The sequence below is a fragment of the Patella vulgata genome, chromosome 8 (genome assembly GCF_932274485.2).
Source record: "Patella vulgata chromosome 8, xgPatVulg1.2, whole genome shotgun sequence".
Lineage (NCBI taxonomy): Eukaryota > Metazoa > Mollusca > Gastropoda > Patellidae > Patella > Patella vulgata.
The window spans coordinates 8,766,937-8,786,474 of NC_065886.2; the positions used below are offsets into that span (position 1 = coordinate 8,766,937).

The window sequence follows — 19,538 nt, forward strand, 5'->3', positions numbered from 1 at the left end:
CTATTATTAATTAGAACAGGTTTGACTTTAGTTTTTATATTTTACTCTAACATTTATTGCTTTAAATCTTCCTAGTGCAAAAACGGAAAATTTGATCTTTTGACCTTCGGGGTCACAAAAGGTGAATTTAGCAAATTTACATTTTTATTGAAAGGGTGGTTACTTTCGATCACTTTCAGCTTGTTTTAATGATACAAGAATGGCTGCGTATCCACTTTCAGTGCAATTGACCTTTGACCCCGAATATCTCGAAAACGCCCCAACGGCGGACTAATTACCCCCCCCCCCCCCCCGCACTGAGCCTTCAGACTAATAATATTAATACAAGTTCCTCTAATGTTTACACGCGCCCTCATTGTTTTTTTGTCCCACCCGAAAAACTAAACACTACCCCACTGACAAGAGAAAACAGGTATCGAAAGCTGGATCTTCTGGTTAGTGAGCCACAGGATTGACTTCTCCCAACGAATACTAAAAAAAAAACAGGATGAAAAAAAAATGGTCCGCTTTGTGAACCTCCTACAAAAAATCATCTCTATCACAGATGTGAGAAGTGGTACCAGGTGTTAACAAAATAATCTACATTGTATTTATATAAAGCGCCGAATATCCAACTACAGAGTTGCTCAGTAGGGTGAATGCTCACTAGTCCGCGGGTTCATTAGTACACAGATATCTATTAGTAGGGGTTGGGTTAGGGTTAAGGTGCACTAGTACGCGAGTTCATTAGTCCACCGATATCTATTTTTAGGGTCAGTGTTCGGATTGGGTTTTTTGATACCCATATTTATAGTATTTCTTATAGCGGCGGACTAGTGAACTCCTCTCCTCAGGAGTATTCTCTACGGTAAAATTTTAAAAAAATAATATATCAAACACAACACATAATACAATTGAAATTCAAGGGATGTTCTACATAGAATAAAAATGAAATGAAATGGGGTTTAATGTCCCACTTTTCTGCACTGACTGGACTAATGAAAATGGGCTTGCACCTTACAGTGTGCCATAAGGGAAATTTTGCCCAGGCATCGGCACTTACAGCCTACTCTTATATTGAAATCCAGTTATCTACAGATATTTTAAGTGCACGCCAAAGTATACACATGACCTCGGTTTATCGTCCATCATAGAACAAAGAGTCTGGGTGTATAAAAGATAAACAAGGTAATAACAGATTTTAAAAGTTCAGACTTCAAAGATATCTTAAACATAGAAATGTTTGTTGAGTCTTTAATCCAGTTTGGAAATCTACTTGCATTACAGGAACCATGTCCCAAAGTCATCTCCCTACTTACAGTCAGTACCGAATCTCAGGAAGGCAAACTGTGACAAATGTCCGGTCCCCCTGCACTTTGAGTTGAGCGCAAGATCAAAAGTTCCATTAGATAACCAAGCCAGTTTTTTTTAGCAAATGTAAGTTACATTAGTGACCATTTGTCTTTAAAAAGGACTGGCTTGGAATTACATGTATACTTTAATTGAAATGAAATGGAATGGGGTTTAATGTTCAACTGTTACCTTGATTGAAGTTTACATCTTGTGTTGTAAAACCCCAAAAGTGTTAATTATTTCTAAATTATTTAACTTGTGTTACTCGCCCAGTATATACCCCAGAATGCACCAAATCAAATCTATTTTTTTAAAAACGTTCAAGGGGCTTCATGACTCACTGGACCCTACACTTTACTCTTAAATCCTCCACAAGTTTAATCCAGCCCTGCTTAAAGTTTTCACTTGAGGAAGCAATCACAGCCTCATGCACATTCACAGAAAAGATCGGTAATCAATAATCATGGTAAGCATCATAGCTATTGATCTAATTAATACAAACGCGAAACTCTTGTATAAACGTTTTTGGTGAAAGGTTTGAGCCAAGCCAAGAAATAGAAGTCAATTCCTGAAAATGTGGTGGTCTGATCCCATTTGAAGCGATGCTGGAGTTGTTTCCCCTGATTTTGGTGACTACATGTGCTCTTTTTCTTTAGAAATGTTTCATGGTTTTGTACAGCAATATTTGACAGGTATTGAGCAGCAGCTATTGTACAGGGTTTGTAACCCAGTGGTCAACATCTATCACAAAGTTAGTTGTATATGAGCAAGGTTTGATAAAGTAGATGGAAACACGTAGTACAGTAATAGCTATAATCTCTGTCAGCGTCATTGTTCTGGCACTGCAGTCCACCCGTCACCCTAACCTTGTCTGGCAACATTGGCATCAAACAGTCGTACGAGGAAAATAAGTGTAAAATCGACGATTATGTTTGGAGAGAGAAATGGGGTTTAACGTCCACTCGACACAAACTAGGTCATTTCGAGACTAACATATGGTTTAATTTTATTCAATAGGGGTCTTTAGCAGTGGGAGGAAACGAGAGGACCCAGAGAAAACTCACGAGGTTGGACAGGTGACCCTACTCCTTGTCAAGTACAACCGGGGATTTGAAACTGCGCCAGTTGACTCAATGACAGACCTTATGATACAGCGCGCACATGCTAACCATTCGCGCCAACCCCCATCCCTGATTATGTTTGGCCTGACTCCCTTTCCCTTTAATCCCCGCAAAATAAAGAACTTCCACTTGAACTTATATGCCCCCCCACCCCCCACAAAAAAAAAAAATATTCAGGAGGGTTAACATCCTACCGACCATTCTGCTGCGACTGGGCTGAAGAGGAGCATACACCATAGAGTGTGCTATGTGGGGAAACTTTGCCAGGCACTCCTTCCAGCACCACTGACAACGGGAAACCACGGGAGGAAATGTCCTGATGAACTTTCTTGGCCAACACTGGAAGCGAATCAGAGTCTTCCAGGCTAGTAAGCCAGGGTCTTACCCACTTAGCCACCATGGCTCCTGGTTAGAGTTCTAGTTACGTCACTCTTAAAACAGTCATTGTTTTTTAAGGCGAGTGATCGCTCTCGAGCGCCTGCTGCTCACCTGAATGTCGACGTAGGGGCCAGAAAAAAAGCCCTGCAATAGGCAGATTTAGCTTTTACATAATGCATCTTAATATAATGTGCAATAATTCCACCAACTCTTTTAATCAATAAATGATTAGGCCTATTCAGTTCAAACCCTAACTTTGTACATGGCACCTCAGTTTCCATCCCATCCAAAGGACTATACATTGTCCCTTGCCAGGCCCTTCGTGTTGGAAAATCCTGATGTACTTTCTCGGTCAAAACAGGGATCGAACACAAGACCTCCTGGTTAGCGTGCTAACGTCTTACTCACCGAGCCACCGTGACTCCCTACTCTTAAATGATAATCTATGAAAAAAATACTAAACATGATCAAAATTCTAGCACAGAAGATATAAAAAACCTCTAACAACTTCCAAGATGTTTTCTTCCTTGTAAACCTCTCATATCAGTGGAAGATAAAATTATGGCCTGCGTCTTCCAGCTAAATTAACATTAATGTCCATAATAAACGATGGAACTTTATTCTCAGTAACTTGTTGAAAATTAAATTCTTTTGATTATTTATGATTAAAGATTATACAAGAAATTCCATGTGGCATGCAAATATTTCTAGTTAATTTATTTTGTAACTTTCAAGACAAAAATTTGTCAGTTTCATGACAAGAAAACTCTATCTATATTTTCAGGAACAGAGAAGAACCAGCTTTATGCAAGAACAATCAAAATTATAAAATGGATGGTGCAATACCGGTAGACCTATACATACCACCAGGTAGGGAGCCTGAAATCCAGGGGATGACATATAGTATGACAGCACAAGCAAGAAAATTACCACTGGAACCAGGATTATCTTTTTATGGAATAAAAGACGAAGATAAAAACACTATTATTAAAATTTCAGAAAAACTGATCGAATCACATACTAAATCAGTGAATGAAATTGTGTCACATTGTTCTGAAATATCTGGTTATGGATTTCACAGCAATAAAATATTAGACCATTGTAATCAAATTGTTTCTGAAACTTTGAACTGTAGCTATATGGTGATAAGTCTGTGTCAGTCGTTTACAAAAATAGATTTAACATCATCACAGTTGGCTTCATTGATGAACAGAGAAAAATCTGACAATTTTTCGACAGAAGAGGATTTGTTGATATCCAAAGTAAAAGTAGAAAAGTGTATTTCCTCTTCAGCTGACGATGCACAGAATTCTATTGGCATGACAACCGTACAAAGTGATAAATTAAGTGATCCATACATGCGCTGTGTGTCTGTAAAAAAGAATCCTTTAACAATTTCAAGTTATAACAGACAGACATGTAACATTGTTAAAGAAAAGACCGAACCGTTTGATAATATGGCCGTAGAAGATTCTTCATCATCGAATGATGATCAATCAAGTATTGCTGGCATGGCAGAACCATCTTCACAAACTAATTCTGGTTCGGAACTTACGTGTTCAGTTTGTTCAAAGACATTTAAAACAGAAACGACATTTAAAAAACACAAACAATATCATAACAGGTACAACTTTGTATGTGAAGTCTGCAACGGACGTTTTGCAGGTAAATTAAAACTGAGAAAACATGTGTTGAGTCAAACAGATGAAGGACATGTCAAATTACGTATGACGCAGAATTCTTTTAGTCAAGTCGAGTCTTCAGATTTTATAAACCCAGGTTCTGTGGTGAAACTTGGCATGAATAATGGTGAAATGTTGTCAAGCTCTGCTGGAATGGCATTTAATGTATTGGAAGAAAATGAAACATTTGAACCAACTAAAGTAAAACTAGAAGACAATTTAACTAAAATAAAAGTAGAAAAAGACGATTGTCCATCGAGTGATGATGAAATCATTGATGTGGTGTCAGAAGAACCTGATAGAAGACAGATCAGTTCTGAGGTAGAAAACCATTCTGAAGACAAGACTGAAGATCATGATGGAAGTGATGAGGGAAGCCTTGCATTATCTGATAATGATGGTTTAGAATATAATGATAATGTAAATAATGATCCAGATTGGGATGAGGTTAAACAGGTAGATGATGAAAAAGTTTGTACGAACACAATTAAAAAAGACAAATCATATAAAAGACACAAACTGTCGCATCAAATACAAAACAATACCAAGGATTTTGTATGTGAGGTTTGTGACAAACGTTTTGACATGAAACATAAATTGAAAACCCACATCTTTTCCGAAACAGATAAAGAACATATTAAACTTCATGTGGGGAAGAATCCAGTGAAAGTTAAAAGACAGTGTGAAATATGCGGGAAGCAGTACGGAGACATGCGTTATCTAGAACGACATCTAAAAATACACAGCGGAGTGAAAGAATTCGCATGTGAACTCTGTGATTACAAGAGTTATTCGAATGAACACCTGAGGAAACACATGATCCGTCACACAGGGATAAAAAAATATATATGTCATCATTGTGGAAAGGGATTTCCCCGAAAGGGGGATTTAATCAAACATTTTCGGTCTCATACTGGTATTAGGGCCTTTCATTGTGATCAGTGTCCAAAAAGTTTTGTTCTAAGTACTAATTTAGCCCGTCATAGGAAAGTTCATATTGAGGAGCTGCCGTACGCGTGTGAAATTTGTGGAAAACGATCTCGACAAGCGTATAATATAACGGTTCATATGAGAACGCATAACGGACATAAACCATTCGCCTGTGAAATTTGTGGTAACAAGTTTGCACATAATGTTTCATTGAGACAACATAAAAAATCTTGTCATGGTGAAATGGTCAACAAGGCTGGTGGAGACGTGTGAAATTTGCGGAAAGCGTTCTCAATAAGCGTATATCAACTGTTAATATGAGAACACATAACAGACACAAACCATTTTGTTGTGATATTTGTAGTAAAAAATCTTGTCATGGTGAAATAGTCAGTAAGGCTGGTTGAGACAGTGTCATGGTGAAATAGTCAGCAAGGCTGGTTGAGACAGTGTCATGGTGAAATAGTCAGCAAGGCTGGTTGAGACAGTGTCATGGTGAAATAGTCAACAAGGCTGGTTAAGACAGTGTCATGGTGAAATAGTCAGCAAGGCTGGTTGAGACTATGTGAAATAATTTGTAAATATCTTAACACTGCAACCGTTACTATGACAACAGTTAATTTTGAATTGGGCCCTGTGCAAATTTCGGCCCCGGGAGGAGTTGAGTATCCTGCTAGTACTCTATAAATGTTAATACTTAGTATGTGTTTATCAAATTGATTAATAATAGTATAAATTATTCAAATCAGTGTACTGGTGGCACCGTTTCGCCTCCTTTCTACAGATGTGAGATCTGGAGTGAAAATATGTTGGAATTACTGTAGAAAGAAAGCGAAATTATCAAAAGGGGTAAAGCGTGGCGGGGCCAAAAAAAAAAGAAAAAAAACCCCAAAAACATACAACCGAAAACCTGAATATGCAATAGTTACTTTATAATCTACCCTCGCTTTATGGCTGTTGATGAATGGCGCATCCTGAAGATCCCGTGTTCCCATCTTCCGATCAGGGTTCAAAGGTACGAACAGTGCTAATAGTATATACACTATGTTGTATTAAAGAACTTTTTTGTTTTGTTATATTTTTTTTTTTCAACCAATCTTTACTGTCATATGAATATTTGGAAGTGTTTTATACATTGTACATTGTTGTCATCCAGGTCTTGAGAGCCGTGGTGACTCTAGGAGTAAGGTGCTGGCTCGCAAATCAGGAAGTCTTGGATTCGCTCCTGGTGTTTGCCGCAAATGTTCCTCAGTATTTTTCAGCATGTTTTCCCCTTTTCAGTGGTGCTGATAGGGAACAGTGTATAGTTTTTTGGAAGAGACAAAAAACTCAAGTCCTCCGTACTTTACAAAAAAAAACCCAAATGTACTATTATTAAAGATGCGTTATTTAAGAGCTAAATCTGCTTAATGCAGGTCTTTATTTTGGCTTCAGATGTTGAGAAAACTATTCTTTAGACATTTATTCACATGACAAGTCTATAATCTGATGGTGGAGATTTAAATGGATTGAAACATGATCACCATTTAATGATTCAATTTAAAAATGGTGAACCAAGGCTTAATCTCGATTAACAAGTACTGTCAGGATGATGATGAACAATCTATGCTACATCTTGTCAAAACATCAATAGTCCAACCGGCGCAAAAAAGTAGAATGTTAAACCCCATTCCATGATGCAGATCCCTTGACAGTTGGAATTTGATATAAGAGTAGGCTGTAGTGCTGCTGTCCGGGCAAAATATCCCTCCTGGCACACTGTATGGCGTATGCCCATCTTCATTAGCCCAGTTCGGAGCAGAACAGTAGGACGTCAAACCCTATTTCATTTCATTTAAAAACTTTCAAACAGTGGTAACATCGCTCAAAATAAAGTAGTTGGCATGAAATTTTTCAATATACATGTATTAAATATTTTGCATTATCTATTTTTGAACTATTATTGCAAGAATGGTCAGCTCTTTATCTAAATCTTATATTATGTATCTTTAAATGATATGTGAGATTGAGTCCGGGGATCATAAGCCTCACTGTCAGCTTGTTTTTGTTAAGAGTTAACTTGACTGAAATTTAAGGTTTTGCATTAATTATTTGTGGAGGTGTTTTCCTTGTCATCAAAACTGAACAGGTTAGTGATATTTTTCCGAAATCTGCTGGAAAATTCTGTGACTTAATTGCCTGTGGTCATATGTTTCGTTGCCTGGCAACCGTTCGTTATGATGGGAAATGAAATGAAATTGGTTTTAACGTCCTACTGTTCTGCTCCGAACTGGGCTAATGAAGAGGGGCATACGCCATACAGTGTGCTATGAGGGAAATTTTGCCCAGACAACGGCTCTACGGCCTACCCTTATATCGAATTCCAACTTTCAAGGGATCCTTTACGTACACACCAATCGTACACAGGACTTGGGTTTTCCATACCATCAAAAAGAACTAGACAGCTGTCCTTGTCAGGCCCTCCGTCCTGCATCGCTGACAAGGGCAAACCACGCCGGAAAATCTGGATGAACTTTCTCGGCCAATGCAGGGATCAAACACCTAACCAGCTTCTTACCCACTTAGCCACTGTGACTCCCTTCGGGAAATAAGATGACATTTAATCATGAAAATTATTTATAAGAAAAAATATTTCATTTTTGTGCAATTGTGGATATGTTTTTATACATAGATATGGCAATATTATTGATTATTTCATAGATGATTTAATTCTTTTGTTTATTGATCACCTTTGTTGGGATCAGCTGAAATTTTCTCAGCCTAATTAAACTGTTCTTTTGTTTCTTTTTGTTTTGTCACTGTGTTCAAATTGACACTACATGGCACAATACAAAATTAAAACACAAATTTGTTAGCTATGTAAACTTCACAACTGAAAACACAGAACACCACAGACAATCCAAAATATATCTATATAAATAAAATCAAAGTATGTATATATTATATGTGTGTATGGGTGTGTGTGCATGTATGTATGTATGTATGTATGTATGTTCGCCTGTCATGCTTAGTTGCTGCGATCCACCCCCACTCCGTGAAAGTTTTATACCATGGGCAAATTTGGGTCCTGGGCGAATTATCCCCTCTGTGAATTTGGGCCCTGGGCAAATTGGGCCCCAGTCTAATTTGGGCCACAGGCAAAGCCAGGTATCCTGCATGTTCCTGAAGCAATGACTGCGTGGTTTACAACATCTGGCCGTTGCTAGATTACTTCACAATTCCCGAACTTATAGCTACATTATCTACCGACACGTGAACAGTAGCGTCCAATCAGAGGAAACCATGACATTGAATGAACCTTGACCTTTGCAACTCGATTATCACATGTAGACATTTAGCTTAAAAGCGTGAGACTTGGTATTCACGAAGATCGAGGACTTTGATAGGCTCAAAAGCTGGGCATGTACCCATACGAAATTAGTGCCGAAATATGCAGGGTATTACGTGAAGGCCTTGATAAGATGTACGTAGTTAAAGCGAGATCAAGCCTTCTATTGAAGATGGGTATCCTGCTAGTAAGCAAATATTACAGAACAACAAAGATATAATGCACCAAGCAAATACAAATAAAATTGGGTTTTATATCCTACATTTCTCTACTAACTGGGCTAATGAAGATGTGTATATACCTTGCAGTGTGATTTAAGGAGAATTTTGCCCAGGCAGCGGCACTACTATTGCTTACTCTTAATTTTGAATTCCATCTCTCATGGGTTCTTTTATGTGCACGTCAATGGCATTTATTCGTTCCCATCCCAACAACTAAACACCGCACCCCTGACAACAGGAAACGGGTATCAAAAGCTCTGGTTAGAGCACCAGAGGTTTGGCTCCTCTCAACCAATACTCAAAAACTAAAAAACCAGGATGAAAACAAAATGCTCAGCTATGTGAACCTTCCACAAGACATCTTCTCTATCAAAGATGTGATACCAGGTGTTCATAAAATAATCTATAAAGCGCTGAATATATAAAATATTTAAAGATACATTATGGGAGATTAGATAAAGAGCTGGCAGTTCTCACTATAATAGTTAAAAACTACATAATGTAAAGGCATTTTGCTGAAAATTTCAGTCAGATTTTAGCAATTGGGTTTTACCTCCTACTTTTCTGCACCGACTGGGATCATGAAGATGGGCTTGCGTCATACAGTGTAGTGTGCTGTGAGGGACATTTGGCCTGGACAGCTGCAGTACAGTCTAGTCTTATCTTAAATTCCAAGAGATCTTTCAAGTGCACAGAACAAAGAGTCTGGGTGTATACTGGGCTAATGAAGACGGGCATACACCATACAGTGTGCTATGAGGGAAATTTTGCCCGGGCAGCGGCACTATCGCCTACTCTTATATCGAATTCCAACTGCCAGGGGATCTTTTACGTGCATTCCAATATATACACGGGACCTCGGTTTTTCGTCTCATCTGAAGGACTAGACAGCTGTCCTTGTCAGGCCCTCCGTCCTGCATGACTGACAAGGGGAAACCACGCCGGAAAATCTGGATGAACTTTCTTGGCCAATGCCGGGATCGAACACCCGACCTCCAGGCTAGCGAAACAGCGCCTTACCCACTTAGCCATGTGATCCCCTGGGTGTATAAAAGATAGACAAGGTAATAATAGATTTTAAAAGTTGAGACTTTAAAGATATCTTAAACGTATAAATGTTTGTTGAGTCTATAATCCAGTTTGGAAGTATATTATGTGCAAAAGTTATCTCGCCACTTATAGGTTCATTTCACTTCAGGTAGCAATCACAGCATCAAGAGCATTCACAGAAAAGATCGGTAATCAATAATCATGGTAAGCATCATAGCTATTGATCAAATTAATATACACGCGAAGTATTGTGTAAACGTTTTGAGGGAAAAGTTGGAGCCTAGGAAAGAAATAAAAGTCAAATCCTGAAAATTTAGTGGTTTGATTCCAGTTGAATCGATATTGGAGTTGTTTCCCCTGACTGAGGACTGTCGGTGCTCTTTTTCTTTAGAAATGGTTCATGTAGGCCTAATGGTTCATGGTTTTGTACAGCAATGTTTGACAGGTCTTGGACCTCGGCCCATGGACAGGGTTTGTAACACAGTGGACAACATCGATCACAAAGTTAGTTGTTTTTGACAAAGGTTGGGTAAGGGAGGAAGATGGAAACACTAGCCTACTGTCTGATAGCTAGTCTGCTGCTAATCGCTGTCACTACGTCTACTGTCAGTGTCATTCTGTCGCTGTCTAGTATGATACTATCACAACATATTTTATATTAAAAAAAAATTATCAAACTGGCCATTCATGATAATGTTAAAAAAATGAATAGGCCTCGACTCCTAATTAATAATAATATATTGAAATTTTCAGTAAAATCACTTTATTCTGTTCAAATGTTATGAGTGTTTGAAGTTTTGGCAACATATGTAGCAACGGTAGGCCTACTTAACAATCAGGGTGCCGTGTTCTAATAAACTTAAAATCAGAAGCATCCCATGGCCCACAGAGTTGATTATGGGCTTGTCATTAATAAATGTTTAATGATAATTTATATAACATTTGAAGCCAGAAAAAAGACCTGCAAAATTAACAGTAATGTCAACAAAAAAAAACCGATGGAACTTATATAATTCTCAATAACTTGTTGAAAATTAAAGGAGCTAAATCGCTAACATTTGGGACCTAGAAATTGACAAAAGTGGGTCGCAACGCATATAATACTGTAGTATGAATGTATATAAACTGATTTACATTCAATGGTTTCCGTTTTTACTCCAATTTCAAATCAGTTATGTTCGGCGAAATAAGCCAGCAGTCTCAAGCGAGTGCAAATTTCTAGCGTCTGGTTATTCCAGTCTATATACGCCGTTTGATTTGGTGCAATGTGTCTAGCCTCAGCCCTCGAGTCTCTCGATACAACTGGGGCTGAAGAGCATTATGGTACACGATTCGTGTACCAATGGTAAAATGTTTATTTTGTCTTAAATATTGGATATCAAAAGTCCATCTTTTTCCGGTAAGATCACAACATGAATGTTGATTTAATTTGACAAATAAATCGAGTTTTCAATGTTGAAGATTTTGGATGATATTGAGTTAGAGACTTAGCTACTTTAAATTCTTTTATAAACTTAAGCTTATACAAGTAATTGCATGTGGCATGCAAATATTTGTAGTACTGGTATGTAGGGCCTACATTAATTTTTTTTGTAACTTCCACGATAACAATTTGGCAGTTTTATTAAGAAATGAAATGGGGTTTAGCTTTCTACATTTCTGCACCAACATGGCTAATGAAGGCAGGCATATCCCAGGCAGTGTGTTATAAGGAAAATTTTGCCAGGACAATAGCATTTATTGCCTACTTGTCATCAATTCCAACTGTCAAGGGATCTTTTACATGCATGCAAACGTGTAGGCTACAAAGGACCTCAGCTCGGGGGGGGGGGGGGGGTGTGTCATGGTCGCTAAGCGGGTATATAGACGCTGGCTCGCTAGCCTGGATGGCGGGTATTCGATCCCTGGCAAAATTCGATCCCTGGCAAAATTTCCCTCATAGAACACTGTATGGTGTATGCCCGTCGTCATTAGCCCAGTTCGAAGCAGAACAGTAGGACGTTAAACCCCATTTCATTTCAGGACCTCAGGTTTTTCACCCCATCCAAATAGCTAGTCACAGTTTCTTGCTAGGTCCTCCATCCTGCAACACTGGCAAGGGAAAAGTAAGCAGAAAATTCTGACTAATATTCTCAGGCAATAACGAGATCAAATCTCAGATCTCCTGGTTAGTGAGGCACTATGGCTCCCTTCTTAAGAAAGAAAGAACAAGAGAGATCTAATTTGATCTCATGTCATTGCTTCAAAGTTTACCAGAATCAGATCTGATGACAAGACAACTCTGTCTTTTTTTTCAGGAACATTGCAGTACTGGTATCAGCGTTATGCAAGAACAATAGAAATTATAAAATGGATGAAGCAGGATCATCTTATTATGGAATAAAAGACAAAGATTTAAACACTATTATTAAAATTTCAGAAAAACTGATCGAATCACATACTAAATCAGTGAATGAAATTGTGTCACATTGTTCTGAAATATCTGGTTATGGATTTCATAGCAATAAAATATTAGACCATTGTAATCAAATTGTTTCTGAAACTTTGAACTGTAGCTATATGGTGATAAGTCTGTGTCAGTCGTTTACAAAAATAGATTTAACATCATCACAGTTGGCTTCATTGATGAACAGAGAAAAATCAGGCAGTTTTTCGACAGAAGAGGATATGTTGATATCCAAAGTGAAAGAAGAAAACAATTATTGCTCTTCAACTAATGATGCACAGCATTCTGTTGGCATGATAACCGTACAAAGTGATAAATTAAGTGATTCGTACATGCGTCATGTTTCTATAAAAAAGAATCCTTTAACAATTTCAAGTTATAACAGGCAGACTTGTAAAATTGTCAAAGAAAAGACCAAACCGTTGTATAATTTAGCAGTAGAAGGGTCATCATCGACTGATGATCCAGCAAGTATTGTTGACATGGCAACAGGACCTCATGAAGTAGTACTTGTCAGATATTCAGATCAGATTTCCAACACAATTAGAAATGACAAAGGAAAAAGCAGTACCGATTTACACGAAGTTAACACTTTAAAAATGGACGACATCTGCTCAAAGGACCCAGATTTTCCAGTTGAAGGTGAATGTAGGGGTGAATCTTCTAATAGTCTGGAAATAAATGTTCTGGATTGGGACAAAGGGATATCAGGACCATCTTCACAAACTAATTCTGGTTCAGAATTTACGTGTTCAGTTTGTTCAAAGACATTTAAAACAGAAACAACATTTAAAAAACATAAACAATATCATAACAGGTACAACTTTGTATGTGAAGTCTGCAACGGACGTTTTGCAGGTAAATTAAAACTGAGAAAACATGTGTTGAGTCAAACAGATGAAGGACATGTCAAATTACGTATGTCTTCAGTTTTCATACAGACAGGCTCTGCTGGAATGGTGTTTGATGTATTTGAAGAAAATGAAAGTTTCGAACCCACTAAAGTAAAATTAGAAGAAAATTTAACTAAAGGAAAAGTAGAAAAAGATGAGCGTCCTAATGATGATGAAATTATCGATGTGGTATCAGAAGAACCTGATTTCATGCTAAAGAGAAATGAAATAGAAGGAAGACAGACCAGTCCAGAAGTAGAAAACCAGACTTATTCTGATACTGATGCATTAGAATATGATGATAATGTAAATAATGATCCAGATTGGCACGAAGTTAAAGAGTTAGAAGATGAACAAGTTTGTACTAACACATTTAAAAAAGACAAACCATTTAAAAGACACAAACTATCACATCAAATACAAACAAATGATTTTGGTTGTGAAGTTTGTGACAAACATTTTGACACGAAAAATAAACTGAAAACCCACATTTCTAAATGCCATTCAAAGAATATCAAAACCAAAATCTTGACTGAAACAAATAAAGATCATGTTGTTAAACTTCCTGTGATGAAGAATTCAGTGAGGGTGAAACGACAGTGTGAAATATGCGGTAAGCAATACAAAAACTTGTGTCATTTAAGACATCATCTAAAAACTCACAGTGGAGTTAAAAGTTTCTCGTGTGAACTCTGCGATTACAAAGGTTATACTAATCAGCATCTGAGCAGACATATGAAATCTCATTCAACAGATAAAAACTACCAGTGCGATCAATGTGGAAAGAGATTCGCCACAAATAACAATCTGAAAAAACACATCACAACACATAATAACGTCAGATCATTTTCGTGTCATATGTGTTCCAAACGTTTTAATGACCATGGGGCTTTAACCCGTCACAGTAAAATACATAAACATGAACAACAGCATGTGTGTGAAATTTGTGGAAAGCGTTCTCGACAAGCGTATAACATAACTGTTCACATGAGAACACATAACGGGCATAAACCATTCTCTTGTGAAATATGCGGCAAAAAATTTGCACATAATGTGTCTCTAAGACAACATAAAAATTCGTGTGTAGGTAAAATTGAAAAGATTTAACAGAAGTGATCAATCAGATTTGTTTCATTTTTGACGATAATAAAGTTTTAAGGGTGATAGGTATCGGGAATCGAATCCGCGACTTAAGGCATGGAATCCACACACCTCTACCAAGTGAGCCATAGGGAATCAGGGGCGGATTGGGGCCTGGAACTGACCCGGGCTCCCGTATCGGAGCGGCCCCTTATACTGACAGTGGAGCCCAAACGGGGGGTCCGGGGGGGCTCTCCCCCATGAAAATTTTGAAAAATGAACCCCAAATATGCGATTTGGTGACCTATCTGATTATAGTCTCTGTCAAATTCAGCCAGCAGACCAGCTATCATCAAATTTTGCTGAGGCCTGTAGGGAATTCCCAATGACCAAGTCAATAGGAAGTAAATTGAAACAGGAGACAATGTGTATACTATACTAACTATAGAAGACATTTAAGAGTGCCTCGGAATCAATCACCACTTTCACGGAAAATATTCCCTAGGCTAAAAAATCTTTGTTCTCTCAGCTACGAGAGATACGTAGAATCAAACCGGTCCAGAGCCGACCAGGTTGATAAGAAGCCGCTCATTCAACATTGACACAGAACCGAAGGTGAACAGGCCTAACCGTCTAGTTAATACAACGGACAATCTCACTTCGGTCCACAAAAGAGAGACACATTTCCAAGGCATAGTCCAAACCTTGACTCTCATATAAATAAACCATTTGGTACTAATTCGTACCAACATCATATTAAACCCTTCGGGCGCCATGTTTCAATCCTAACTACTTTATGGAATCAACGACAAATCTAAACTTGGGCACTCCAACCATTTTTATTTTGGTTTTACAATACTATACTAACTAGTTAATAGGGGTATTTGTTAATGTTATTAGTAAAACTGATATCAGATACTGTTAGTAAATCTATCGGCCAGTACTGATAATGTGTATACTATACTAAATAGTTAATATGATTGTCATAATGTTATTAGTAAAACCGATATCAGATACTGTTAGTAAATCTATCGGCGGTACTGATAATGTGTATACTATACCCCCGTCAGACCTGGGTGGCGTCATTATTGCGCTGCTACGGCGACGAAAATTGGTCTCAGAGCGCGTCAACATCGCCATATGCACGGTAAAAAGCGTGGTGTAAATACCAGATATTGTGCTATGGTCTCTATGGTCGCCAATGATCGCCGAGTCACGGCGTTTGTTCAAAGCAAACGCCAAGGTTATGCGATCTGGCCTGGAAAGCTGTAAGAACTCGACTTTTTTCAAGTTTGTAATTTTTCGAAACATTTACTCGCGTTGTGTTCACGTTTGCCGGCGACCTTGTGCATTTTCTAGTCGCCATACGATCGCAGCAGTGCAGTAAGGACGCCACCCCCACCCGGTCTGATGGGGTTATAACTAGTTAATATGGTTGTTATAATGTTTGAAGCCGTGTCTGTAGTTCATACTTCGTACTGGTTGCGGAACCTTTTTACTGATAATATTTATACTCTATAATTGTTATTTAGTCATATTATATGTACCTTGTATAACATTCTTAATGTAACTTTTAGTAGCCTACTGTTGCATAGAGGTTCTTGTTCCATTAAATTCATAATGAAACTACAGTAGGTCTATTGTTATATTATGGTTATTGTATTGTCCCTTTAACTTAATAATTAAAATTTTATTACATGGTGGTATATTGTCCTTTATAAATTACAGTGACAAGGAGTAGGTTGTTATATTATGGTTATTGTATTGTCCCTTTAACTTAATAATTAAAATTTTATTACATGGTGGTATATTGTCCTTTATAAATTACAGTGACAAGGAGTAGGTTCGCCAGACTAACCTCTTGGGTTTTCTTCGCGTTCTCTGGTTTCCTCCCACTGCTAAAAAAACCCTATTCACAAGTGAATTATTGATATAAAATTGAACCATGTTAGTCCTAAAATGAACTAGTTTGTGTAAAGTGGATGTTAAACCCCAGTTCTCTCTCTTTCCTTTATACTCAGAAGTTAAAATAAAGAGGGTTATCAATTGTCCTTTAAACCTATACTTGAAAAACAGTCACCTACTTTAACAGGGGGTTATTTCCATGTTTTAACTTAAAATTAAACTACAGTTTGTTACATGGTAGTATATTGTGTCTTTAAAGGGCATATGGCTCTATTTTTTGGAATCATAAATGGGTCTAAAAGCACATATTAATGTAATTAATTGGGTGTATATCAAGTGATTTATATTCAATTTATAATTTAACTTCAGTACGTTACATGGTGTTATATTGTCCCTTTAATAATATTATGGGGGGGGGGGGGACACTCCCTAAGCCCCCTTACAAGAGTAGCAGAGGCTGGACAGGCTGGTAGATCTGTGCAGGGAGAGAGCAGGCATTGATAGATACATAAAAAGGGTCTGTTAAAATGAAATGAAATGGGGTTTAACGTCCTACTGTTCTGCTCTGAACTGGGCTAATAAAAACGGCCATATGCCATACAGTGTGCTATGATGGAAATCTTGCCCGGACAGCGGCACTACAGGCTACTCTTCTATCGATTTCCAATTGTCGGGGGATATTTTACGTGCACGCCAATGTGTACACAGGACCTTGGTTTTTTGTCCCATCCGAAACTAGACAGCTGTCCTTGTCAGGCCCACCGTCCTGCATCACTGACAAGGGGGAACCACGCAGGGAAATCTGGATGAACGTTCTTGGCCAATGCAGGGATCGAACACCCGACCTCAAGGCTAGCGAGCCAGCGTCTTACCCACTTAGCCACCATGATCCCCCTGTTAACTAGAAACGTTATGAAGGTGAATAAACCAACTCATTTCAACCCAAGTCTATTTTTGTATTGCTGTTGTACGGAGATTATTTTAAATATATATGATAATTAAAACACAGTATGTTACATAGTGGTATACATTGGTGCTTTAAATATATAATTGAAACACAGTATGTTGTATTTTCCCTTTTCAATTAATAATTGAACACAGTACGTTTACATGGTGGTATATTGTCCCTTTTAATTAATGATTATAGGGTAATGTGTTTGTGATGTTCTTTTCGGCAGATTTGTCTTCTGGTTTGTGTGTGTGTGTTGCGGTTTTCCTGCAATTATTATTGAAAATTGGCAGAGCAGTTACCACCTCCCCATATAAGATGTACATAATAATAGAATGTTAGAAAAACTCTGTTTTAATTAGCCAATCAGTCATAGATACAATATTTAAGATCGACTGCTCAGTGAAGTTAACTAATCGCGACCCTCGCAACTGGGGGGCGGGGGGTCTTTACCCAGGGATCAGTATAGAGCATATCAGGGTTTTTTTCTTCTGAAAGTCTACGTTTTACTTCTAGAAGTCTCACCTCTATGTTAAAAAATGGGGCCTGTTTCATGAAATTTTATCTTTAGTTAAGATTTCGTGAAATGGGGCCCAGGTCTCTTCCAGTTACGTCACTGTATCGAACTGAATAGTTACTTGCGCGCAATAACCTGGAGAAAAAGGTACTTGCGGGCCTGGTTTAGATGGTTAACGGGTGGGATTTCGGTTTCCCTATATAATGTTCAATACCCGTGTACTTTTTTTTATATACCCTGCTGACAACTTACCGGAGATGTGCCTTATATAGGGAAAATGCACCCATTCGACATCAAAAATATCAAAAAGATCGAGCGTGTTTTATGTGCTAGTTTTGTAAAAATTTAAGAAAATAGTTATTGGCTCACCATCGAAAAGGCCCTCAAAAGGCGATTTTCCTTTTTTGATATTTTTTATGACTAATGGGTGTACTTTCCCTATATAATGTTCAATACCCGTGTACCTGTTTTATACTCTCACCGGTGATGTGAAGGCTATATTAGAACACTTTTAAGTTGCTGTACTAAGGGCTGGAAAAAAACCCAGGAAAACGCGTTTGTGGTAGGCTGATGTTCAAATTTGTCTCGAGGAGCCTCTCATACATTCCGACCTAGCGTTTTGCATCTTCGGCGCCCGAGGGATACCGGCTTCGTAGGCCATGATGCCGTGTACTCTAATCGGGACTTTTTTCGGCATTTCATTTATATCCCTTCCTCCAAAAGTTGCTGTTTACTCACGGCTAATTTTAAATTGGACTTCGCTGGCGGACGACTCCAATGGAATTTATCGTCGGTCATTTCATCCCACCCCCCTTCCCCGCCCCTCTACCCTCCCAAAACTCATCGGGCTCGTTTGCCAATGTAAATATGTAAATGACGTCTCTAATATGGTTTAAAACCAATACCTTTTTAATGCTTCCAGTTCTTGCAAATCGTGTTAGATCAGGTCCAGCTATTAACAGCACTATATAGTGCACTGCTTTTCCCTGGGGCAACTACCTGCACAACCACTCACATGAATAAAATTATAATTCTATTTATTGTATTGGTACTTTCAACAGAATCAGCAGGTCACAACATATATAGATTATCATGGAGCCCTTATTATACTCGTGCCCCCTTCCCCGGGCCCCTACCTTGCCTGATAAGGCTTTCAGACAATCTGATTAAAATACAGATCTATATTTCGTTTCGTTTTGGGTTTTTTTATACTTTCGATGGTCTCCACTACATGAAGATCTGACCAGTTGTACTAGGAGGTCGCGTCAGGGGTCATAGCGCGGCTTTTGACCCTATGACGTCTGACGTTGATTAATCAATCAGCGTTGACGTTTCTTGGGGTTTACCCACAGTTTCGTGCAGAGTAAGCCAAGAACTCGCCGTGACAGACCGTTTCATTGGCTAATTCCTCACATCGACTAGAACTCCTGTTCTATAACAAGTCTTCCAGATCCTAGTGTTGTGAAGAAATTTTGAACTATAAAAAAAGAAACGAAATAGGATCTGTGTTTTAATCAGATTGGCGTTCAGATGGCCCTGTGTACGGTGGGGTCAATTGCCTGTATCCAAAGACCAACGATATCTCGTAAATAGCTTTCATACTATAGCGTCGACGTGTAATTGTAGTCAAATGCGTAAGTTATCAGTGGTAGCTCGTATGTGATTCAGAGGATCTTCTAAGTTCTACACTATAGTTCGGATGACAT

The 19,538-nt window shown here is 38.3% G+C and overlaps 3 protein-coding genes across 6 annotated transcripts in view; 2 read left to right on the forward strand and 1 right to left on the reverse strand.

Annotated features, from left to right (window-relative positions):
- Positions 1–19,538, reverse strand: part of LOC126830957 (zinc finger protein 816) — a 402,542-nt gene that overhangs the window by 353,741 nt on the left and 29,263 nt on the right. The gene's annotated exons all lie outside the window — the stretch shown is intronic.
- On the forward strand, positions 1,952–6,514 carry LOC130010343 (zinc finger protein 235-like). 3 transcript variants are annotated; one of them, XM_050561553.2, is made up of 2 exons: positions 1,952–2,024; positions 3,616–6,514. In XM_050561553.2, the coding sequence occupies exon 2, from the start codon at positions 3,662–3,664 to the stop codon at positions 5,714–5,716; it is 2,055 nt and encodes a 684-aa protein (XP_050417510.2). In that variant the 5' UTR covers positions 1,952–2,024; positions 3,616–3,661; the 3' UTR covers positions 5,717–6,514. The 3 variants fall into 3 exon arrangements, with proteins under 3 accessions (XP_050417510.2, XP_050417509.2, XP_050417512.2); XM_050561552.2 differs by having other exon boundaries at positions 1,967–2,083; XM_050561555.2 differs by having other exon boundaries at positions 1,975–2,087.
- On the forward strand, positions 10,415–17,426 carry LOC126830965 (zinc finger protein 493). 2 transcript variants are annotated; one of them, XM_056102669.1, is made up of 3 exons: positions 10,415–10,546; positions 12,340–16,202; positions 16,305–17,426. In XM_056102669.1, exon 2 carries the CDS (start codon positions 12,392–12,394, stop codon positions 14,486–14,488), a length of 2,097 nt encoding a protein of 698 aa, XP_055958644.1. In that variant the 5' UTR covers positions 10,415–10,546; positions 12,340–12,391; the 3' UTR covers positions 14,489–16,202; positions 16,305–17,426. The 2 variants fall into 2 exon arrangements, with proteins under 2 accessions (XP_055958644.1, XP_055958645.1); XM_056102670.1 differs by having other exon boundaries at positions 10,421–10,571.